Source organism: Schistocerca piceifrons, chromosome 2 (assembly GCF_021461385.2).
Source record: "Schistocerca piceifrons isolate TAMUIC-IGC-003096 chromosome 2, iqSchPice1.1, whole genome shotgun sequence".
NCBI classification, from domain to species: domain Eukaryota; kingdom Metazoa; phylum Arthropoda; class Insecta; order Orthoptera; family Acrididae; genus Schistocerca; species Schistocerca piceifrons.
In genome coordinates, this window is record NC_060139.1 from 220,009,869 (window position 1) to 220,035,707 (window position 25,839).

Sequence of the window (25,839 nt, forward strand, 5' to 3'; positions counted from 1 at the left end):
TCGATTAGTCTTTGGGTCTTTTGGTCTAGGCCTTTTTCTCTGAGGATTTGGATGAGGGACTTTCTGTCGATCGAGTCGTAAGCCTTTTTGAAGTCGACGAAAGTGCAGATGATTTTTTTGGGGCTTGTCATGTGGGATTTTATGATTGATTTCAGGTTGAAGATTTGTTCGGGGCAGGCTCTGGTGGGTCTGAAACCCGCTTGGTATTCTGAGATGGCGGGTTCCAGTTGACCTTGCGTTCTGGTGAGAAGGCAGGTTGATAGAATTTTGTAGATGACCGGTGGCAGGGAAATTCCTCTATAATTGTTTGTGTCTGTCCTGTCACCTTTCTTGTGTAGCAGGTGAATGAGTGCGGTCTTCCAGTCGTCAGATATGATTTCGGTTGTCCAGGTGTTCTGTATGATTTGTGTGATTTCGTTTAGCTAGTTTGGTCCTAGGTTCTCCAGCAGTTCTGCCGTTATTCCGTCTTCACCGGCTGCCTTGTTGTTTTTCAGTTTCTTTATGCAGTGGAGGATTTCTTCTTTTGTTGGTGATGGTGAGTCTTCCGGTGCGTTGGCCGGTTCTCGGGGTTCGAAGGTTGAGTTAGGTTCCGGGCAATTTAGTAATTTTGAAAAGTACTTCGCGAGCTCTTCACAGTTTTCTTTGTTGGTGAGTGCCAGTTTTCCGTCTTCTTTTCTGAAGCAGAGGTTCTGTGGTGAGTATCCTTTGACTTGGTTGGCAAACGTCCTGTAGAAATCCCGTGTGTTGAAATTTCTGAAGTCCTCTTCGATGGAGTTTAGCTGATCGTTTATGTATTTGCGTTTCTCTTGTCTTATTGTTTTCGATGTTTGTCTTCGAATTTCATAGAAGTTGTCCTGTGTTTCTTGTGTTTTGTTGCTGTTGTAGTTTGTGAAAGCTGTTCGATTTTGTAGGGCGATTTCGCAGGTAGTGTTCCACCAAGGGTGCCTGGGTTTTCTAGTCAGCGGGATCAGTTCTTTGGCTGTGTTCACAATTTTTTGTTTAAAGCTGGTCCAATCTTTCGCCTCTTGTTTTTCCCAGTGTTCTGTGATGTTCGATTATTATTTAACATATTCTGCTTTTGTAGGTTATATTAAATTTTTGACAAAACACCTGAATTTGTGTTGCAACAATCATTTCAAATATTTTTAGAAAACACTGGAAGAAGGAAAATATGACAGTAATTCGCCACATCTTTTGAGGCATTTTTTAAATAGCAATTTCACTTCTGCATGTTTCAGTAGATAAATGGTGAGTGTTGAGAAGTAGGAGAATGCCATATGGGAGAATGCCAAATGAGGACAGAGATATGGAGGGGAAGAGGTAGAAAAATGTTTATTTTTTTAGGTGGTTAATCCTTTGAATAGCAACATGATTATCACAAAATCTTCTCTTTTAGACATTTAAAGCATTTATTTCATGAAATACAAAACAGTACAAATCGGCTGTCACATTAATATATAGTTACGGTTTCTGAAGTAGTATACAAGTTTCTAAAGCATGTCAAAAAATAAGTTTTGTGAAGAAAAAGAAATAGAAAATACTCTTTCTGAAGCTTTGTGCCCACATTTCTTTTTCATTTACATCAAAATAGTTTGCACTTATACTGGAAACTGTTACCAGTGAAGGAAGTGACATGTTGGTGTAGCAATCCTGGCAAAGATGAATTTTACTGTGGCTATTTTATAACACTATTGCTTTCTTATTCTGCCATTCAATTATACAAGTCATACAAATAGTTTACTATAATATCAGTACAAGAAATTTTTGATATAATGTGTGTCAGTAATTGAGACAGGCTAGTTAAATATGGTACATGTTATAATGCCCCAGGGCATACTAAACACCATTCAACTAATGTTTGTAATGTATGGTGGTATCCACAGGAATGTCAATAAATTCTTGCTTGTTACAAATCCATTTATCTCTTACAGTAATCATACCATGCAGCCATTTTGTTTTTTCAAACACAAGTTGAACACCTATATTTTCTTGGTTCCTTGATTTATTCAAGCACATGATGATATAAAAAATAGATTTCTTGGTCATGGTTATTGTGTTTTTCATTGATATCACTCATGTTCCTATGATAAATTATAAAAATTATTATACAGCTAACTAAAATAAAATAAATGGCCAAACAGAAGTATAAAAACTAAAAAAAAAAAAAAATAAAATAAAATAAAATGATTTGCACATGCCTTGACAAGAGCATTAATGCACTTTCAGATCTTACCAACATTAATGGATGTAATGATGTGTTATATGAAATAAGAAGAATGAATATCAGTGATAACAATGTGAGCCAGTAACTATACAAATATACACATGGTTAATAGTGTAAATGAAGTTTCATTTTGTACATGATATATACAATAGTAACAATTCATATATCTGTCGTAATAATGCAGTAAGCTAGCACTGATAAATGAGATTGTTGTGTGCCATTGTCTCAATTTAAGAAATATATTATAATGTAATGTATAATAATACATATAAAAATGTTTTTCTGGTGGGTAATTAAAGCCTATGTGCACTTACATTCTCAAGCTCAGAAGCTTTTGTTTTCATCAATGTCACTGCTCTGTGTAATGACATACAAAATTCATCCAATTTTGTTTACAGATCATTACATTTTAACATTAAAAGAATAGGTGCATTCAAAATTACACTTCAAAATAATTTCATTATATTCTGATTTTCATTCTTATGAGGTTCTTCGTTTATTCCCCACGGAAGCTAAACACCGCATCCAGAAGGAAACAAACACCATTAATGATCGCCAGTGCTCCCTTTGAGAGACCCTTGTCCCTCAGGTCCCCCTTATACATGTTTTCGTAATACTGAATGCTGAGGGCACCTGCTGCCACAAAGAGAGCACAACCAGCCAGGCTGTAGAAGATATCCTGAAAATAAATTTATAAATTAGGCTTGCTGGCTTTAGAGCATAAGTGTGAAGAAGAACCCCTGAATGATAGTACAGAGAAAAAAGACTTCTTTACCAATTCTCAAAATGTAAACAAGACAGAAATAAATGAGAGGATGATGAAAACAAAAGATTTGGTGTGTGTTTGTTTATTATTGGCCACAGTAATGGATGTGGGTTGCAAATGTTCTGGAGAAATGAAGAGGCTTGCACAGTATAAACTAGCAGCAGTTGCTGCAAGAGCCTAGTCTTTTGACTCAAGATTACAACACAACTTCTGATTTTTGCACGTTGTGATGGAATGCGCTGGGCCCACAGCAGCGGTCTTTTTCATTCAGGGGTGAAACATTTTCACCATGCATCTAATTTTATTTATTTACTGACCAGTTTCAGAGCATTATAGTTCAATTTCCAGAGTAAATACTTCAAATGCATAGAATGAACTGTTTACATTGAACATATAATTATAATGTTCTGAAACGAGTCTGCAAATAAATAAAATTTCATAATCATGTAGTGATATTTTTTCTTCATATACACCAACAACAACAAATGATAACAAGCAAACTGCCAGAGTAAATATATTACACAATGCTGGCTTTCATAGCTAGTATTTGCACCCTTGATGAATTTTGTTTTTCCAGTACCGTGTTTCTTTCAAGATAGAATCATTATTATGCTAATATGTACAGAGGGGCCATAGCAATTTTTAAGGGATCCACTGTTCCTTGCTCAAATATAATTGTACTCTGCTCACACAGGTCGAAGGTAGGTAAAGAATTGATAGTCGAGCACTGAGAGCGCTGAGCGACTGATATTGTTGTCAGTGTAAATGAGTACAGCTCCATGCAGTATATCAAATCCGACTTTCAAAGCAGTGCGTTCAATTAACAATATAATATTGCAAACTTTAGGGAAAGCCTACAGCAGCTAGACTGGGATGAAGTGTATAAGGAACCCGATGCAAACTTGAAATATAACTTATTTCACGATACATTTTTAAGGGTATTTGAAAATTGTTTTCCCAAGAAAATAGTTAAACATAATTCCAAGAAAACATATAAAAAACCTTGGCTAACTAAAGGCATAAGAATATCTTGCAACTGTGAAAGAGAACTGTATCTAACAGCAAGAGGGAGTACTGACCCCGAAATTGTTCAATATTATAAAAACTATTGTGCGCTACTAAGAAAAGTTATTAAAAGGTCCAGAAGCCTGTGTATCGTGTCTGAGATCAGTAACTATGATAATAAAATTAAAGCAATTTGGAATATTATTGAAAGGGAAACAGGGCAACCAAGAGCACAGGAAGACTTTAGTGCCATAAAACTGAATGACAAGTGTACTAACAAACACTCAGAAATTGAAAATATTTTCAATAATCATTTTTTAAATGTTGTGGAGAAAATAGGATCTAGATCTTCACTAGAAGAGGCAAGGCTACTAATAGAAGAGGCCATAACTGTGCAATTTGAAACAACTGTAATTCCACCAACCTCTCCCTCAGAAATCAGTAAAATAATAAACTCACTGAAAAGTAAAAGCTCTTACAGAATTGATGGCATTTCCAGCAAGGTACTTAAAGCTTGTTCCCCACAGATAAGTAGGATTCTCAGCCACGTACGTAATAGCTCTTTGGAGCAGGGTGTTTTCCCCGATAGACTGAAATATGCCATTGTAAAACCATTGCATAAAAAGGGGGATACGTCGGATGTCAAAAACTACCGCCCAGTCTCTCTTCTGACAGCTCTATCAAAATTTTTTGAGAAAGTAATGTATTCAAGAGTAGCCTGCCATATTTGTAAAAATAAAGTGCTAACAAAATGTCAGTTTGGTTTTCAGAAAGGTTTTTCAACAGAAAACGCTATATACGCTTTCACTGATCAAATATTAAATGCTCTGAATAACTGGACATCACCCATTGGTATTTTTTGTGATCTCTCAAAGGCCTTTGATTGTGTAAATCATGGATTTCTTTTAGATAAGCTAAATCATTATGGTTTGAGTGGGGCAGTGCACAAATGGTTTAATTCATAATTAACTGGAAGAATGCAGAAAGCTGAAATAAATGGTTCATGTAATGTTAAAACAACAGCTGATTCCTCAAACTGGGGGGCTATCAAGTACGGGGTCCCACAGGGTTCGGTGTTAGGTCCTTTAATGTTCTTGATATACATTAATGACTTATCATTCCACATTGATGAAGATGCAAAGTTAATTCTTTTTGCTGATGATACAAATATAGTAATAACATCCAAAAACCAAGAACTAAGTGATGTAATTGTAAATGATGTATTTTTTCACAAAATTATTAAGTGGTTCTCAGCAAACGGACTCGTTTAAATTTTGATAAAACACAGTATATGCAGTTCCGTACAGTAAATGGCACAACTCCAGTAATAAATATAGACTTTGAACAGAAGTCTGTAGCTAAGGTAGAATTTTCAAAACTTTTAGATGTGCCCATTGCTGAGAGGTTAAACTGGAAGCAACACATTGATGGTCTGCTGAAACGTCTGAGTTCAGCTTCGTATGCTATTAGGGTTATTTCAAATTTTGGTGATAAGAATCTTAGTAAATTAGCTTACTGTGCCTACTTTCATTAATTGCTTTCGTATGGCATCATATTCTGGGGTAATTCATCGTTGAGTAGAAAAGTATTCATTGCTCAAAAACGTGTAATCAGAATAATTGCTGGAGCCCACCCACGGTCATCCTGCAGACATCTATTTAAGGACCTAGGGATCCTCACAGTAACCTCACAGTATATATATTCACTTATGAAATTTGTTGTTAATAATCCAACCAGGTTCAAAAGTAATAGCAGTGTGCATAGCTATAACACCAGGAGAAAGGGTGATCTTCACTATGCAGGTTTAAATTATGCTGCCACAAAAGTCTTTGGTCACCTACCAAACAGCATCAAAAGCCTGACAGATAGCCAACTAACATTTAAAAATAAATTAAAAGAATTTCTAGATGGCAACTCCTCCTACTCATTGGCTGAATTTTTAAATATAAACTAAAGGGGGGGGGGGGGGGGGGGCACACAACAACAACAACTTAAACATTAGTGTCATGCAATATTTTGTGTAATGTAATATCTTGTACAGACATCTTTTATTAACCTGACACGTTCCATACCATTACGAAGTGTCGTATTCATGATCTATGGAACAAGTATTAATCTAATATAATCTCTAATCTAATCTAGTTAGTGGTTGTTGTAATGGCATATTGGGAGGAGACTTTTCGTACAGGCTGAGTGTTTCCCCATAGCCACGGGCTGACCCTCAGCAAACCTTAAGATGATACTGGAGGTGACAAAGTATTTGTTTTGGCCAAAAGTGATCATAAAAAAGTTACAGAGTGTCAATATTATGCATTTGCATCTACTGCACCAGCCAATGGACTGCAGTGTGGATCACGTGTGCAGATTACTATCCCAGCATGTGACAAAATTTCAATGTATCTGACTCATGTTGAGCTTATATGTGAATAGATGTGTACAACAAAGGTACTTACCAGGGGCAGTGGCAAGGGGAGGGGAGGTGCTATGGGAGCTATAGTAACCCCCACCCCCAGTGGAGTATCAAATTACCTTGGGATAAAATGACTTCAGAAATCAGCAAATATATTACTCCAACAGATTCAATCTTTTTTTAAAAAATAATTATGTAACAATATAGGTTACAATGTATTTCAAACACATCTTAACAAAAGAATAAGAGCAGCAAAAAGCTTACTATCCAAACCAATAAATATCATTTAATTTAAAATGGGCATCTTATTATTTATTAATACACATTTTTTACCATGAACTTCAAAACAGTTACCAAAAACTACTTTAAGCAAAACCAAATATTACCAATTTGTTGGTGTAGGACCCCAACTCTCCTTTTGTTAAGCGATATTACATTCCCCAGAACCTCGTCCCCCCTCCCCCCCCCCCCCCCCATTAGCCCCCCACCCTTGACCAACTTCAAGTATCACCCCTGGTAGTGATTGTCTCTTATTTCATCTGACACTAATATATTACCTTACTCATTGCAAACGTATGTGATCTTTGATTACTACAGAACCTCTGTTCCTCAAATACAGTGTTACTGAATAGCTAAAATCTGACAAACATCTCTCATATCAGTTAAAACCGATCAGCTCTTATCCATCAAGGAGTGGTCAGTAAAGTAAAATATCAAGCTGCTAGATTATTAAATCTCCAAGATAGCAACTTTAATAGGGGGTGTTTCATTTTGGTTACCATGCCTAGGACCTGTTCTTATGACTGATCAATAATGAATATTAAATCCTGCAGAGTGTGATGCAATGTAACTTAAAGTAAAATATTGTGCAAAGGAGAACTGTCATTTGGACTGTATAGTGCAATAATACCTTGCAATAATACCTTGTATATCACGAACAAACTTGTTTTCACTATATCAGGCAATAGAAGCTGTGCTAATCAAGTGCAGACATTAAAATTCGCATGTATAACTGTGAAATTAAGACATTAAAGGAAGACACACGTGGATATAGTTGCAATGGAATAGGTCAAATATTCATCAGAAAGTTAGTGGAGAAGCATTTTCCATTGCTTTTATGACTGAAATTGCTGTTTGAAGAGTTAAAATCAATTGCTTTCATATGGACCCATAAACTTTAATGCATATGTTAGATTCAACACATGATAATTGTTGAGTGATGTTACAGAGAGAAGCGAAGCTAAAAAGTAGGGTTTGCAAAGTGATGCTACATGCCACTGCAGCAAATACACACAAGGAGTCTCAATACAGCAGAGAAACCACATTGAACTGTGACTACAGCAACTTAAGTGTCAAAATAGGGAATATCAGGCACCAAGCTCGACATGGTGAAACCCCAAGCTATTTATCAGCTGCACCATCTGGCAGCTGAACTTGTGACTTCAAGCAACTACAGCCATACCGTGTGGTGAGTTATTCGACTGCAACAATGCCAGCACAAGAAGTGAGTACAAGCAGAACGAATGCATGACATGACCAGCCCTACACAAATAAAGGTACGCCAGCATCAGATATCAAACATCACAACTTGCTAGCTGCAGTGGGCGAGTGAAGACAATCTGCTAGTGCTATACTAAACCATATGACACAATCTTCAGAGGAATTACATCTATTTATCTTCACCCCAAATTCAGTGCTAAAACACATGTGATTTCAGTAAATAAAATTTAAGTCTTCATCAAGCCTGCTGTGAATGACTATGTCCACTGCATTTATTAACATTTCCAACAGTTTTATCACAATTTTATTTCTGTCCTGTAATTGTCTTTCATTTTGATCATTGTTTCTTTGAAGTACACAACAGTGCCAGAAACTGACCTCCACTCTATGCCCATCTTAACTTTTGAGTTTCTCTTACTTGGTTTGACACCAGTATTACAGGGTGTACATAAAGTTTGGTAACAGTTTCAATTATTTGCACAATAATTAAACATTGTACAGATGTCATACATATTACATTTTGAAGAGAAACTCTGAAAGATTTTTTTACAAACATTCGATATGCGAACCATGAGTGACCCGACAGATGTCAATACGGTAATCGAATTCTTGCCTTACCCATCCCAGAATGGCATCGTCAACTGTGGCAGTCGCTTCCCGTATTCTCTCCCTGAGCTCGGCTACATCATGTGGTAGAGGTGGTACGTACACCAGATCTTTAATGTGTCCCCACAGAAAAAAAAATCACACGGAGTGAGATCTGATGATCAGGGAGGCCATTTCATGAAACAGTGAAACCGCTGTCCCCTTGTGTAGCACAGCCAATCCATCGATGCCGCAGCTCCATGTTCAGGTACCCACGAACTTCATGATGAAATTGGGGTGGAGCTCCATTCTGCTGAAAGATGAACAGAGTGTCCAATTGCACTTGAAACATCAGCCATTGGTGCAACATGTCCAAGTAGGAATATCCAGTGACAGTGCTCACGGCGAAGAAGAATGGCTCGTACAGTTTTTGATGTGACAAGGCACAAAAAACATTTACCTTTTGGAAATCATGCTCAAATTCAATGCATTCGTGTGGATGCTTTGTACCCCAGATTAGACAATTATACCTGTTCACTTTCCCATTTGTGTGAAAAGTGGCTTCATCACTAAAAATTAAGTGATCAACAATGCCATCCCCATCCTCATTCAATTGGGCAACTGTGAACAAAACTCAAAATGCTCATCTTTGTCGTCATCGCTGAGCTTCAGCTCTAGCTCCAATTTGAATGGTTTCATAGACAGCTTCTGTCCACACTGTCATTGGAGCCATTTCGAGTTCACAGGATGCACAACGCACCGATTTCTTTGGACTCCTTATGACTGTCTCTAGTATGCGCACCACATTCACTTCACTCACACTGGGACATATGCTTCTCTTTGCCAGGCACAAGCGACCTGTCATAACAAATTTGTTGTGCCAGTGGTAAATGGCCTTTCTTGTTGGTGGCTTCTTACCATGCTTGGTTCTAAACATCCATTGAACAGCTGTAGCACACTTGTTTTTGTCAAACTCCAACACACAGAAAGCTCACTCAGCACCTGAACTCACCATGTTTGCAACTAGCGCTGACTATCGGCAAATTACCAAACTACACTGTGGCCATATACATGAAAAAAACTTTCAGGGCTTCTCTTCAAAATGACATATGTATGACATCTGTACAATGTTTGGTTCTTGTGCAATAAATAATTGATAGAATTCCTGGATTTCATGTACACCCTGTACTCCTACTTCTTTTCCTCTTTCATCTCTGGTCCTTATCTGCATTTCCATGATTTAAAACTTCTTATTTTATCTCAGATTTTTGAAGATTCTCTTCATCCGTAAATGTCATATTTTCTGATTCTTTTTTTATTCTGTCTTCCATTACTGACCTGAAAGTCATGATTTCTTCTCTAGCCCCCTCCTCTTCTATGCAGCCAGAACTGCTTATCACGCAGTGGCTCCCCAGTTTTTCCTTCTGTACATCTTCATGTATTATACACAGAATTTACAAGTATGAGGCATAAAACAGGCTTTGTATTACATCCCTTCCCATATAGGATTTCATTCTTTCATTGACTTCACAAGACACCCATTATCTTTACATTTTTGATGTGATAACCTCTCCAAACCTAAAAATTTATTCTTTTGTTAGTCTGCTGAATTCTCCTCAACACTTCCTATCACTAAGTTCAATGGCATCAGAGAATTTTCACTCTGTCTTGCTCTCTTTATTGATCAATATCAAGCTTCATTACACATTCCTTCTCCTTTATTGTTTTTCATTTCGTCCTACTACTCACCACTATCAAGTCATGATACAGATCCACAGCCACACAGTGGTATACTTTACAGTTCAGCATCTGATTCCACTATCTTTATCTAGTCATGATACAAACAATTCCTTTCTGATGGCGTTTTCGCAAGTCAATTGAAGTGTATCGCACACCTCTAGAAAGCTTTCTCCTTTCTCATTAGTTTCACCAAGCTCCTATTCTCTGCTAATTATACCTTCTTTCTGTCCCTAGGACAATGTTCCATTCTCCCATGACTATGCAGTTTTCTTTTCCCTGCACATACTTTTTCAATTACTTGATTTTCTTGCATATATGCTGTATTTTATCATTGTCTTTTTGACATATGGACAAGTAAAGTTGGAAAATTATTGTCACTGTTGGTTTCATTTCATTCTGGAGCATAATTTGACCATTAGAATGTAAACAATAACTTGTTGTGTTTCCTTCTTCTTGTCCATAACATAATATAAGAGGTAATGTAAGAGGAAGTCATTCAAGGTTCTTCGGTGTCATCTGAAACATTTTTTGCAATACCTGCTCTCAAAACAGGAATAATTATTAATGTAAACGAAGTACCCTAAATAAATTAATAGCGGAATGTTAGTATTTGGAAGAATGGACCCAGCAATAGGTAGATGTTAGACATTAATGATATGCATAAAGAGATATATAACATAAGTAGCAGCAACACAGATGGTGTCTAATGGAAATGAGATGGAAACAACTTTGAAGCCTCCAAAAATGTAGTTACAGGCAGACAAGTCAAGGAGCAGGGACAAACATAATATGAGACAGAACAGTGTTCTAAAGGGAAAATTACTGTCCACGAAGGAATACAGAAAATTTAAGATAGCCTCCAGTAAGTACCAGGTAAACATCAAGAATGATAACAGACGGTTATCTGGTAAGCTGCAGGGGTGAAAACAAATTACTTTGTTTTAATAAATTTAGTACAACAAACTATATGGATCCAGATAGGAGTGACATCATCAACAAATTGAAAGTAGACCAAGATAGACATTGGGGAGTCTTAAAAAACACACAGCAGACAAATACAACTGGAACTGTCCAAATATGGAGAAATTCCAAATTTCACAATTCATTTAATTTACACATGATCTTATTTTCTATTTCATATTTACTTTCTGCACCCATGCATGTATTTAAAATTTTGAAAACTATACTTGCTTCAAAAGAATTGATGCAGATAGTGTTGACCTCAATTTCTTAATTTATTTTTTTGAATTTTAATTGTAAAGAGACACCATAATTATTACTTGAACTCCAATGTTGAAATCTTTCCTTCAGAACATTAGACAATATAATCAAGAGTGAACTGAAAGACAAACGAAGTAACATGAAGATAAATATAAGGGAATTCTTACCACTCTTCTTCCAACAGGTTGTCCAGTAAACATTCCAACGAAAATACCAATCAGGATAACAAGGAAGCCACCAAATGTTCCACAGATGATAAGCTGTTCATTTGCATCTTTTGCAGCAAAGCTGTGTAGATGCAAACCTATACACGTGATTGTTAATGCCTGAAAGGTAAATATAATGTATTAACAATATGCAAATTTCAGTTTAAGTAACTATCTCCTTTAAGGGCACATTAGACTTCTCTCAGGTGCACTAGTACATTTTATATTACTACTTTTATGTTGAAACCCAAACATTATAAATCATTAACAAAAGTCAGTTTATCTCATGATACACAGTATTTGTATCTTCTGTGTATGTACTGGTAACATGTACTTATAAACTTTGACATACAAACTTAGATTGTTTCTACAGTCATCAGTCTTCTAACTGGTTCAGTACGGCCTGCCACGAAATCCTCCCTTGTGCCAACCTCATCATCTCAAAATAGCCTCACACTGAATGTCCTCAATTAGTTGTTAGATGAAATTATTTGCTTCATGTGAGGGTTGTACCAAAAGTAAGGTTCCCATATTTTTTACAAATAGAAGACATTGTTTATTGTTATTAATTTATGCATCGTTGAAAAGCTTACATTTTTGTCCATTTTTTTCGACACACTCTTGAAGACAGTGCTCCAGATTTTGTATCTCTAGGTCAAAGAAGTCTCCCATCAACCCATTGGGGAAGCGTGTGATATCTGATCGGACTTCATCATTGCTCTTCAAGCATTTGCCACCTAAGTGTTCCTTTACCTTGGGGAAGAGGTGATAATCGCCGGGGGCTAAGTCTGGTCTGTACAAGTAATGGGGCATAACAGTCGACGTGAAGAAGGACTACACCCTCCGTCAGTCGTCGTCTCCAGCGATTCTGGATTGATCACCAGATGGTCAATGTTTCACAATACCTGTCTGAGTTTATTGTCGTACCAGGTTGAATGAAATCGATGAGGAGTACCCCCTTCTGATCCCAAAACACAGTCACCATAAACTTTCCTACCGACTGTGTTTGTTTGAATTTCTTTGGTGGTGTTGAACTGGAGTGACACCACTGACGAGATTGTTGTTTTGTTTTGGGGGGTGTAACGAAACACCCACGTTTCATCTCCCGTGATGAACGAGTCCAACAACTTCTCCTTGTTGCCTCCCCCCTCAAACTGTTGAAGAAACTTGTGAGCACAGTCAAGGTGTTGCTCCTTGTGTCTATCAGTCAGCATCCAGGGCACCCAGCAAGCGCACACCTTGCGATAACCCAATGTTTCTTTTAAAGTTCTCCCAATTGTGCCGGGGGAAGCTTCAGGAATGCATTCAACAAGTTCATGGACAGTGACCCTCTGATCATTGAGCAGCTCACTGTTGATCTTCTGGACAGTCGCATTCAAAACCGGTGATCTTAAACTCTGTTCTTCATCATAAACTTCCATGCGACACTCAGCAAAAGCCCTGCACTATTTGTGGACTTGCTGAACAGACATGCACTCTTCACCATAAACCTGTCAGTTGCCAATGAATCTACACAGGCGGTAACTTCCTTATGTGGAGAAACCGGAGTAATGCTCAAATCTCACACTTCGCGGGAGCGGCGATCAACACTTCCATCTCTGATGGTTGCCAAGCCAACACTGAGCGACGTAGCAAATCACGGATGGGCAGGCTCGAGAGTGAGGGAACCATTGTGCACGGCACTGTTGTCGGATTTAGCCTACCACCTTCCCTCAAGGCTGTAGCTCATTGGGAACCTTACTTTTGGTACAACCCTTATACTACAGTCACACTTTCATTGTGACTACTGTCTATTGTTTCCAGTACCAAGTACCACCATCAGGCCACCTACTTGGGAAGCAAACTTGATGACTGTGCACAGGGGATGGCCTGATGATAATACATGGCACTTAAACCAGTAGACGGTAGGTTAAATAAAAGTGTGACTGTAGATAAAAGTAAATATGTTTCTCTCATATTGTTGTTCGCTGTTCAAACTTACAGTATGTTGGGAATACGTGTTTCTTAGATGTAATCCAATCTCTGCCTTCCCCTTCAGTTTTTACCTTCTACAGTTCCCTCTAGTACCATGGAAATTATTACCTGATGTCTTAACAGGTGTCCTATCATCCAGTCCCTTCTTCTAGAGAGTAATTTTCCGCAAGTTCATTTTTTTCTCCAATTTTATAGCAAAACATTTCACGTGCTTCATTTCTCCTCTTTTCTGGCTTTTCCACCATCTACGATTCACTATAATACAAGCTGTGAGCCAAATGCACAAGTTCAGAAATTTCTTTATCAAATAAATAAAGTCTATTGTCAGGTACTAGTGGACTCCTTGTGATTAAAGATGCTCCCTTTGCCTGTGGTAGTCTTCTTTTTATGTCCCACTTGATCTGACCATTATGCATTATTTTGCTTCCATGGTAGCAGAATTCCTTCACTTCATCTGCTTTGTAGACACTAATTTTGATGTTAAGTTCATCACTAATCTCATTTATGTCACTCCTCATTACATTTGTCTTTCTTCACTTTCCTCTCAATCTCTATTCTGTTCTCATTAGACTCTTAATTTCATTTGACAGGTCCTGTAATTCCTCTTAACTTTCATTGAGGATAACGTCTTTGAATCTTATCACTAACATCCATTTGCCCTGATTTTTAAACCCATTATTGAATCCTTCTTTCATTTTTGTCATTGCTTCTTTGATTTATAGATTGTACAGTTGGGGTAAGAAACTGCATATCTGTCTGACAGCCATCTGAGAACTTCATTCTTGCTTGATCTTTCATTCCTATCGTTCCCTCTTGTTCTTGTACATATTGCACATTAACCATCTTTCCCTGCAGCTAACACCTATTTTTCTGAGAATTTCAAATGTCTTACATCATTTTAAACTGTTGAATGCTTTTTATAGGCTGACAAATCCTCTGAAAGTAATCTTGATTTTTCTTTCATCTTGCTTCCTTTATCAAGCACATCAGAACAGCAGTTCTGGCCCCTTTACCTTTCCAGAAGCCAATCTGCTTGTCATCTGTCAGCTCTTTGTTTTCCATTCTTCTGTATATTATTCCTGTCAGGAACTTGTATGCATGAGCTGTTAAGCTGATTGTGTGATAATTCTCACACTTATCTGCCCTTGCTGTTTTTGTGGTTGTGAGGATGATATTTTTCCAAAAATCAGTTGGTATGTTTCCAGTCTCATAGATTCTACACACCAACTTAAATAGTCAATTGGTTGTCCACTCACCCAATTGGTTTTAGAATTTCTGAAGAAATGTTGTCCACCCCTTCTGCCTTATTGCATCACAAGTCTTCCAAAGCTCTGTTAAACATGAATTTCTAGACAAAGAGGCTCTAACTGTACTCAAGATGCAGCTCCCTTAACCCTTCCTCCTGTGTGGAGAATTTAATGCATAAAATATAATTTGGGGCTTCACAACCACATATCCCATGGGCAGAGCAATTCAGAGCCTTCTAATGTCATCACATACATGTCTGCTAAACAGGGGGGGGGGGGGGGGGGGGGGGCAGAGCATGCACTTCACCACTCCAACAGAATCATTCACTGCTATCTATTGCTCAGTCAGGCAATGTGGATGCTGCATCTTCATGTTTTCATGGCACAAAGACTGTTCCATAAAATTTCAGGCATGCAGCCACATAAATTCAGCTTCTTCTTCTAATATTTCAGCTGAATACTGTCCAGCCATCTTCAGAATAAGCCGATGTGACTAACGCTCCAGCACCTGCTCCGTCCTTTTAAACCCGAGAACCAAGCATGCAGTGGTTCGGTCCTTGGTTTAAAAGGACCATACAGTGGTTTGGTCATCGGGTTTAAAAGGATGGAGCAAGTGCTGGAGCATTAGTCACCTCGGCTCACTCTGAAGATGGCTGGATGGTATTCAGCTGAAATATTAGAAGAAGAACCTGAATATATGCGGCTGCACTCCTGAAATTTTATGGAACAATGTGGATGCTGCACAGCCAGCTTTCTGCATCTGAACAATGTGAAGCATCCAGAATTGGGTGCATCTTACTACCAAAATCATCCACCCCCATTGCTGCAACCATTGCACAGTCCTCAGGACAGCTACAAGGACAACCTGTCCATCAGCTTAACAACAAAATAATGCCTCTATGCAGCCAGAGACAAGTGGATGGCTCTGTCCAACTGCATTAGTGTAGGTGCCAGCAAACTGCTGCGAATCTAGCACCCTTTCACATAATGAGAGTAAAATGTTGCCAAGTTATTGGAGAGTGTAAGAAGAGATCATGGCTATAATTCATGAACATCATAAACCAAACCATTAAGGTTGTCTGGGAGACCATGCACAATGCTACAACAAAATTTTTTTGTTGCTTACCCAGTGATATAAAATGTTTGACAGACAACAAAGTAAAATTTGAAAACAAACTGAAAAAGTTTCTCCTTGACCACTCCTTCTATTCCATTGAAGAATTTCTATTATTGTAATGTGTAACAGATAGTGGGTAGGAATTAAAGTAACTCACATTGTATACACTGTCAGGAAAAAGTAGTACATCTGGAAAGACAGCATCGCTTTTGTCCTCGTGATGACATATGCCTCCTGGGGGATAGTAAATGTACTGATAATGGTTCCTTTCACAAAATTTCCATGCAAGTTGGTATCAGGGGTCACATAAACATTCTCACACTTGTAGAACAGGTTCCGGATGTCCGCACAGCACAGACATCTGTTGGGATTGTCAAACTGTTGAAAGGGCAGCAGTGGCAGATCATACAGCTACCAAAGCATTGATAAGAGGGCTTGTGAGCCCAGACGTGTCAACACGAATTGGTGTGGACAAGTTATTAACAGTGGGACTATGGGCATGCATTCCTCTATCCCATCTTCCACTCATGCCACAGCATCAATATGTACAGCATGTCTGGTGCCATCAGATGATCATTTGCAAGATGGAATAGCTCACCGTGGTCTTCAGCAATGAAAGCAGGTCCTGCCTGCATGCAAGTGATGGTCATTTGCATGAACGACACAGACCCGCTGAGCACTGTCTCATAGATTGCATTCATCCAAAACACACTTTATGGTCTGGGGTGTGATAAGCTACAACTCTCGTTCATCTTTGGTGTATGTGGAGGGGATGATACCAGCACTCATTAGACTCATTCTTTTGCCCTCCTTGCAACAGGGAGGTGATATGTTGTTCCAACAGGATAATGCTTGCCCACCCACTGCCTGTGAAACTCAATGTGCTTTGCAAGATGTGCAGCAAATTCCCTGGCCAGCATGATTTCTGGACTTGTCTCCAATTGAGCATATGTGAAATATGATGGGAGGAAAAATGGTTCACCAACCAACAACTCCTATAGAACTACACTCATGCTCATAAATTAAGGATAATGCTGATACATGGTGAAAGAACGCTCTGGTGGTCAGTTTGCGGGTTTAAATCACCTCAGGGCATGACCATGCAGTGCATTTGACCTGCGGTCGTCGCACATGGGCTCTGGCAGCAGTCCACATACGCAGAGGTGTGTTGGTGCATGTCAGAGTATGGTGCAGCGAGTAAGTGTGCAGATGTTTTCAGATGTGTTAATGGTGACTGTGTGTTGAAAATGGCTCAAAGAACACATATTGATGACATCGTAAGGGGTAGAATACAAGGGTGACTGGAGGCTGGTCAAACACAGCAGGTCGTAGCATGGGCCCTCCATGTGCCACAAAGTGTGATCTCAAGATTATGGCAACGATTCCAGCAGACAGGAAAGGTGTCCAGATGCTAAAGTACAGGATGTCCACAGTGTACAACACCACAAGAAGACCAATATCTCACCATCAGTGCCCGCAGACGGCCATTGGAGTACTGCAGGTAGCCTTACTCGGGACCTTACTGCAGCCACTGGAACAGTTGTCTCCAGACTCACAGTCTAAAGACGACTGAACAGACATGGTTTATTTGCCCGGAGACCTGCAAGGTGGATTCCACTGACCCCTGGTCACAGGAGAGCCTGTAAAGCCCAGTGTCAAAAACACAGCACATGGTCATTGGAACAGTCATCCCAGGTTATGTTCACAGACGAGTCCAGGTATAGTCTGAACAGTGAGTCTTTCCAGGTTTTCATATGGCATGAACCAGGAACCAGATACCAACCACTTAATGCCCTTGAAAGGGACCTGTATGGAGGTCGTGGTTTGATGGTGTTGGGTTGGATTATGATTGGTGCACGTACACCCCTGCATGTCTTTGACAGAGGAACTGTAGCAGGTCAGGTATATCAGGACATTATTTTGGACCAGTATGTCCACCTTCTCAGGGGTGCAGTGGGTCCCACCTTCCTCCTGATGGATGATAATGCATGGCCCCACCGAGCTGCCATCGTGGAGGAGTACTTTCAAACAGAAGATATCAGGCAAATGGAGTGCCCTGCCTTAGGCAAATGGAGTGGCCTGCCTGTTCTCTAGACCTAAACCCCATCGAACATGTCTGGGATGCTCTCGGTCGACATATCGCTGCATGTCTTCAAACCCCTATGACACTTCAGGAGCTCCAACAGGCACTGGTGCAAGAATGGGAGGCTATACCCCAGCAGCTGCTCGACCACCTGATCCAGAGTATGCCAACCCGTTGTGCGGCCTGTGTACATGTGCATGGTGATCATATCCCATATTGATGTCAGGGTACATGCACAGGAAAGAGTGGCGTTTTGTAGCACATGTGTTTCTGGACGGTTTTCTCAACTTATCACCAATACCGTGGACTTACATATCTGTGTCGTGGGTGTTATCTATGTGCCAGTTTTGTGTAGTGTCACATTGTGTGGCACCACATTCTGCAATTATCCTTAATTTATGAGCATGAGTGCACATAAGCATGTCAAGCAGGTGCGGAATAATGTATCCCAGGACAAAATCTGCAATCTGTACGATCAACTGGATGCCATATTCAGAGCCTTCATTGCCACCCTTGGAGGCTACAACACATTGGGTGTTTCAGCATGGGCAATACCTGGTACTTAAGAACTGCTTGTGCTATTGAGCTGCAAACGTAATCGGTTCATGTACTCAGTATGCACTGTTGCAACAATAAATCTTTAGTGATCTGGAAACCTCTAAAAGGGTGTACTAATTTTTTCTGGCAGTGTATTTAAAATAAGGAAATAAACAAATAAAAATAAAACAATCTATTAAATGTTAAGCATGTAGCCCATCTTTACAAATTAATTTGTGATGTGACTGTAAGATGACTCATTCCACATCATTATGACTTATCAGGCAAAATGATCCATGGAATGTGAAACTAAGTAATTAACTATGATAAATAAAGAACAGTGAAGTATTGTACTCACAATTTCCAGAAACTTCAGGATTGATACTTTGCTGACGTTAGCCATTGTTTATTCTGTAAGAATAAAATAAAGGAGTCATTTTAGTTTGAATGAACACTCAAAAAGCTTTAGATAGAAAATCTTATAACAGCACAGACATATTCACTTTGTACATCAAGTTTGTAAATAACATACATGTATATAAATGTTAACAATGAGGTAGCACAATACTGAAAAATTTAAGCATTCATCTCAGGACACTTGACAGAAGATGAATGTGGCATCACAGCTGTGACGTTTTACAAAAGATCACAGCACCCATACTATAGTTGGGAACCAGCCATTTTTATGTCTTCCCATTAGAAAGTGGAGATACATGTATTGACAAACTCTTAACAAGCAATCTGCTTTCACTCATTCATTCGTTGTGTTCCGTGGTTCCCATTACAAAGGAGAACCTTCAGGGACATGGAATGAGTCAAGGAATACCTTAACGAAAGACAAAGAAACCACAGAAACTTTATTTGTGTCAACAATATACTACCATCATAGTGCTTCATGTTATTTGTACTTATAGTAGCTAAATTCAGTCAAGCGAATTTGCATGATAAGCTTGCAGCTCATTTCTCTTGACATACTAAAATATAACATTCATTTATTTACTCATTCTTCACATTCCATAATCCATATAATGAATGATAACTTCCAGGGATCTGGTATGACTAACGTTGTATATTAACAGGCAGAATCAACCACTGCAGACTACTTCTATAACATATACTAACAACCAATACAACTAGCGATCTTAATTCACATAGTTAAAAAACTGAAATTGTGTGTGTGTTGTGGTGGGAACAGTGGATTTTAGTAAAAAAGCAGAAAAGTCTAGTCTTCATACACCACATGCTTATTTGCTGTTTCTATCTAACATTTGAAACTAATGTATTTATATATATGTAACTTTACACAGAATGCTGTCAGCTGACTATATGGTGGAAAGTTAAGAACCTGTCTAATGTGACCTTTACTGTAGACCAGAATTTACATACTCAAGTCCAAATATTCTCATAAATTACAGAATAAATTAACTAATAATGTACTGTTTTACTTTGTTTTAAAATATTTGGGGATCTTCAATTTCCAGAGTGATTTCTGCCAACAACCATTTAAAGACTTCTGCAACAGGATATAAATTCCAATACAAACTCTAGAAAGGGACACTATTCTGCATCAAAGTTATTTTTCCTTATAGTTTTGTGGCTGTGAATTTCAGTTTGTCTTAAATTCATTCTTATTATTAGCTTCAAATACCACTACAGAATAAATGTGTTGGGATGTCAGTGTAAGAAACCCAAGGTCTTGTTTCATTGTTGACTTCATGCAATAAATTTACTGCACACTACTGTAAGATAAATCCTTTTTTTTACCTAGCTGAATTGCCTCACAAAATAGTAATAAAAATGATAATGTATATCAGACCAAATAAAAACTTTTTATATGTTTTTTTTATAAAGGTGAAGGAATGGAAATGTGGGAAAAAGACTGAACAAGATAACAAGGAGTGAAGGAAATGTGAGAGAATGGAGTGAAGTGTGTGCTGTTATGAAACTTCCCAGCTGAGTAAAACTGTGTGCTGGACCAGGACTCGAATATGGAACTTCGCTTGCAAAAGACAAGATTTTAGGTTCGGGACTCAGAGGCAAAAGATTTAGTTGGAAACAAGAGAAAAGATTTGCATACAGTCAGTGCCAGTCTATACAGTTTTACAACTGTTGGTCTGTTCTATAAGGTGGCCTGCAAAACCTATATCAATGTGAACCAGTATTGTAAGAAATAAAGAAATTCTGTGATATAGGTCTATAAACAATGCTCTTGTTAAATTATGATAAGTTTGAAGTTATGTGACAAGTATCTCTGCAGGATCGCTGAGATACGTTTATTGTAAAAGTAAACATTAACGTAATTGCTTCTCTGGTCGACTACAGTTTGATTCGAGCGGTGGTGCTGTAATGCAAGACTATAAGACAAGCAGCGAACTGGAAAGAATTCTGGTATTCGTGACTGAAACGAGAAAGTGGGACTTGCGCTGAGGACAAGGTGCGGCGCTCTCTGAACCTCGAAAGTTCTTGGGCGACTCTGGCATCTGCCAGGAGCTGATTACGTCAGAGCCAAAGGGGGCCAAGGCCATCCCTTGCTCCCCCTCCACCCACCTTTCTCCTTCTTCACGATGCCGTACACTGCGTGCCCCTTCCTGTGGCAAGAGCGGACCGACGCAACGGCGCTGACCGCACCGCGGAAATGACGGTCTTAATGGTGACGTCATCGTTCTTCCCTGCAGGTAGCTGTCCCCACGCTGTTCTATATGGCACACTCCAGTTGTGATCGACTATGAGAGTATGTGTGGCGCGAAGCTTTACGAACAGCAGCAGTCGTGTCGCAATTCGCGGAGAACAACTTAAATTCCTGTGCACCTACAAGGAGATTTTTGGCCCATGACGCAATCAACGGTTTGCCTCTCCAGAGTTCCTCCAACAACTCCAAAAGCTGGTTAGACGTGCTTCGTGAGCGCCTTTTTGTTAACAGGCGCCATAGCCGAACTGAATCGGAAAAAAAAACCTGTTGAGTTGTTGATGATAATCGCAATATTTCACTCTACTATGAGTTAAGTGCATTCATCCATGACTCGCCAGTGCTCTCGGGCTGCGGTCACAGTGGCACCGATATCAGTGGATTTCGATTCCGACGACGACCGACATCGGCCGAAGACGATCGATCATTTCAAATCAGTATTACACTATTTTTTTGTTTTGTTTTCTTAGCGCGGTCGCACTGTAGCCGATTTCGTCGCTTGGACGTAGACACATCGGACGACAATCTGTTAAATTCGGATAAGTTTGTTTTCTTCGATCAAATCGACCGACGTACTCACACACTTCATTTGGACTGTGAGAATCTGACAAGTCTAACCCAAGAAAGAGAGATTCTGTGGCGTCCGGAGGATGAACAATATCATAACCGGTATATTGTTCGGAATCTATGTATTGAAATCTCAGGTTTATTGGAAACCACAAGCAGGCAAATTCTTATCAAAAATTTTGGGCGTGAATTACAAAGTAAAAAAATAATACTTTCGAGTGAGAAGGTTGGCGTCTTAAGCTTCTAATTACCGTGGTGGGTCTTCTTTGAGTTGTGATAGGTGAGCATTAGCTAGTCTACAAATTATTATTACTGCTTATTGGCGTTTTTATACCTGTAGAGTAATGATTCTGCTATATGAAGTGGTTTGCAATTGTGGTGTATGTGTTTTTATTTTTCAGTGCTTTGGGTGTTGAGAGTACCTTTTCTAAACTTAATGCTTAAGATCTTTCACACGTATGCTGAAGGTCAGTCACTGAGGTTAATTCACGTAAGGCTGCAAAATTTCAAACAATCTTGCTTTTCACTGTCACCAAGAATCGCTGCACAATTTCAAACAAATACAGCAAAACATCCTGTTTGTTATCTTTCTTTTCACTGTTACCAAGAATCATCTCGATTATGTTACAGAACGTCTCCCTTCATCTCATACATCCTTAAAATTTGTCTCTTTATTCTGGTAACTGACGACAGAGTGAAAACTAGTCATGTTGTATTCGAGACAGATTAGCTCACTTACATGCACTTGGCATCTTTTTAAGAACAAAAAACGGCAATTCAGCGCTCGTCTCCAAGCACAGAGGCTTCGTGGTATCCATCCTACATTTGGAGGTTAATGTCTAACGTACTTCATAGAGAGAATAGATTCAACCTAACCTAATCTCCTTAAAATCAGCCGGAGATAGTACACAGTGTTACCAACTACCGGCCGATGTTATCGGGCGACCTCTAGCGATGGAGTCCGACGAGCGTTTTCGGTGCCAGTGTGAACGCAGCCTTGAGAGTATCAATCCTGTAGATGCGCTCTGCGTATCGTGGGTGCGTCGTAAAGTTTACGCGAGCCGGCATCGTAAACAGAGCCCGTTGCGGAACCGGCTGTGAGTCATCAGCGACGACACACTTTCGTCTACCTCCAGGGCAGACGGCGCTCCGCCCATACTAACACAGCTGCAGCACCTGCTGGCGTAAGCCTTGAGCCTGCTAAGATCAAGTTGCCGTAACCAAGCAGTTACAGGATCTTCTGAAACGGACACTAAGGCGGCTATTTATGCTACTAAACGGGTAAACAAGGGCACGTTGCGGTCTCTAACGCCTTCCAGGTGCAACAAAAATTTTATTTTCATTATTTCATACAGTTACTGGCCAAATTTAAAACGTTGTCATAATCCACTCATTTAGAACTACAGTCGTTTGTTAACGGTTTGACACAGTATGTCAATTATTATAATTTTATTTTTGCGGAGGTCCACAGTCTCAACGTGCTTTGAGAATGAAAGCATGGTCAGCTGTACCTATGCTGTGGTACGGCAGATTTCTGTTTGTGTCGGCTAATGGTCGTAATCGTGTACACTACTGCACTGTTTCTGTGCCACTTATGCACAGAAATACGATCCATACCTGTCCATATGTACCAGCGGTGTGTTCAAACGCGAAAGGATGCGTCAAGCTTAAATATATGCTTGAAAATGATCCACGGTTGAAAGTGCCCAACTACACGATAATAAATCGAATACAGCCTTCTTAGACCATGTTTACAATCTCAAATCAACTATTATAGTTGGAATCTATGTACATTTCTTTAGGCAGCATAACCCACTGCACTCCAATCACCCAGGTTACATTCGTCCAATGTTTGAGAATGAGCGTACTTTGGCGACTTCCAACAAACTTCATACATAACTTCGAACCTTTACTAAACTTTTTGCCGCTCGCACCACCCACAAAATGATGAAAGGAAAAAAGTTTATCGCTTACTGCATTTTCGCTGCCCACGCAGTAAAACTGCAGCATCAGGCCTAACGTTTTATTACTTCTGTACTACAAACTCTATTCATTTCACATTTTGCAGACAGTATCCACATATACCAATGAATGTAGCTGCAAAATTATATCATTGTACGAAAAATAATTCGGTCGATATGGCGTTTCAGACAGTGGGAGTTATATTTTTAAAAAGAATCGGAGGTAGAGGTTTACTCGTTAACGCTAATTAATCATTCTTTACTATCATTTATACACGGTGTACCAGAAATATTTCTACAAACATTGGGTACGAAATCCTCGCGTCAAAAAAAGAAAACGACTTACGAACATATTTTTCAAAATCCCTCGGTTTGGGATAATTAACGAAAGAACATTTTTACAAAATTCTCAAGTCAGGAAAACGCCAGAAATGTTCTAAAAGTGTGCCGCTTGCTTCTAAGGACGCATGCACTCGCAAAGTAAATGATGTCGTAACCTTTCAGCTATCTCCGGGCAGTTGTGAATGTTTAAGTATGCTTTGATTACATGTTCACAAAGCGTCTTCGTGTAAAAAATGTCTTCTGGATAAGCTAATTGTTTCGGGTGCCCCCATGGAGAATCCAAAAGATTAAAATCGAAGGAACATACAGGCCATGAACATACAGGTCATGACTGAAATCACCCACTGTACCTCGAGCAATTGAATTGAAATGTCTAGTTGCCCAATACGCGTAAACGGCGAGGTCTTTCTTTGCATGAGTAGATCCTGCAAAAGTGTGGAACAGAGTACTGAACAAAATCGTTGTAGTTAGCACTAGTACAACGTCCTGTGGGAATAGAATCTACGAAGATCATTATAAAAGTAAAGCACGTTTCGACCTGACGAGCCGCCCTATCCATACCACATACCCCCCCCCCCCCCCCCCAACGCCCTGCACTCACACAAATACGCGTCGTCGCGTTGTAGAATTTCCTAGTCGTTGGCGTCAGTAAGATGCCAACAGTGGGCAGGAATAATCGATTACTGTTTATCTGTGCGATTTTAAAATGTCTGACAAAATTAATAAATAATCCAGCCAAGCGTGGTTCGTAGTGTGATAAGGTTTTAGAATGCAAGTTTCAGTTCAAAAATGGTGCATCATGTTTACTGACGGACGAACGGATACCCATGACGAACGATCAGGTCGACCTTTAGTTGTGACTGACATAGTCAAATCAAATACTTGAATAATGAAAACTGAAACTATCTGCAGTACTGTAATTCAAACGTCGTTTATTCAAAACATGCCACCAGTTTCGACGCGAATATGCGTTGTCTTCAGGCCCCATGAGTAATCCCATCCATGTACAACTACAATGACAAGGACCAGTGGGGTCTTTAAATGGGAACATTACAACTTATTAAGCATGTTACGCCAGCATGTGCAACCAACAAAGTCGATTGCAGCGGAGCAAAACAACTGGATTCGGTAACTTCCAGAACAAGCCCACCGATGGTCAGACGACAACTGAAACTCAAAACCATTGGTGGGGTTGTTACTGGAGGTTACGGAATATTATGAATTCGCGTTTTCTAAGTAGAGAACTTTGTTCTAGATCTGAGTGCGAAACGACCAGTGGTGTAGGAATGAAAGAAATCATACGACAGGATAAAAAGGATAAAAAATGATCTTCAAAATAAATTCAGTGTGATATGCAGTATCTGCAAGGATGACTCATATTATGAAACCATAATAGTTAAAGGAATTCCAAGAAAATTCACGACTGGAGACACATTTCTTGCAAAGCAAGGTACTTTTGACAAGTGACAATGTATGCTTAAAAAGCAAGTGATTAAGTCACCTAATAATTGAAAAATTATATGTTCTATGCTTCCGTTCACATTACTTCTGTCTGTATTGATCTAAACAGAAATATTGGTGATGGGTGCAAACCATCAGGATGAGAGAGAGAGAGAGAGAGAGAGAGAGAGAGAGAGAGAGAGAGAGAGTTCAATAAATTTAAATATA

General features: G+C 39.2%; 1 protein-coding gene across 1 annotated transcript in view; it reads right to left on the reverse strand.

Moving 5' to 3' along the window:
- Positions 1-1,385: 1,385 nt before the first annotated feature.
- Positions 1,386-25,839, reverse strand: part of LOC124776438 — a 101,542-nt gene continuing 77,088 nt past the window's right edge. Inside the window, exons 2-4 of the mRNA XM_047251437.1 lie at positions 18,974-19,026; positions 11,619-11,777; positions 1,386-2,903 (exon numbers count right to left, since the gene is read on the reverse strand). Coding sequence (XP_047107393.1) covers positions 2,721-2,903; positions 11,619-11,777; positions 18,974-19,018 — 387 coding nt within the window. The 5' untranslated portion in view covers positions 19,019-19,026 and the 3' untranslated portion in view covers positions 1,386-2,720. The remainder of the gene's footprint in view (positions 2,904-11,618; positions 11,778-18,973; positions 19,027-25,839) is intronic.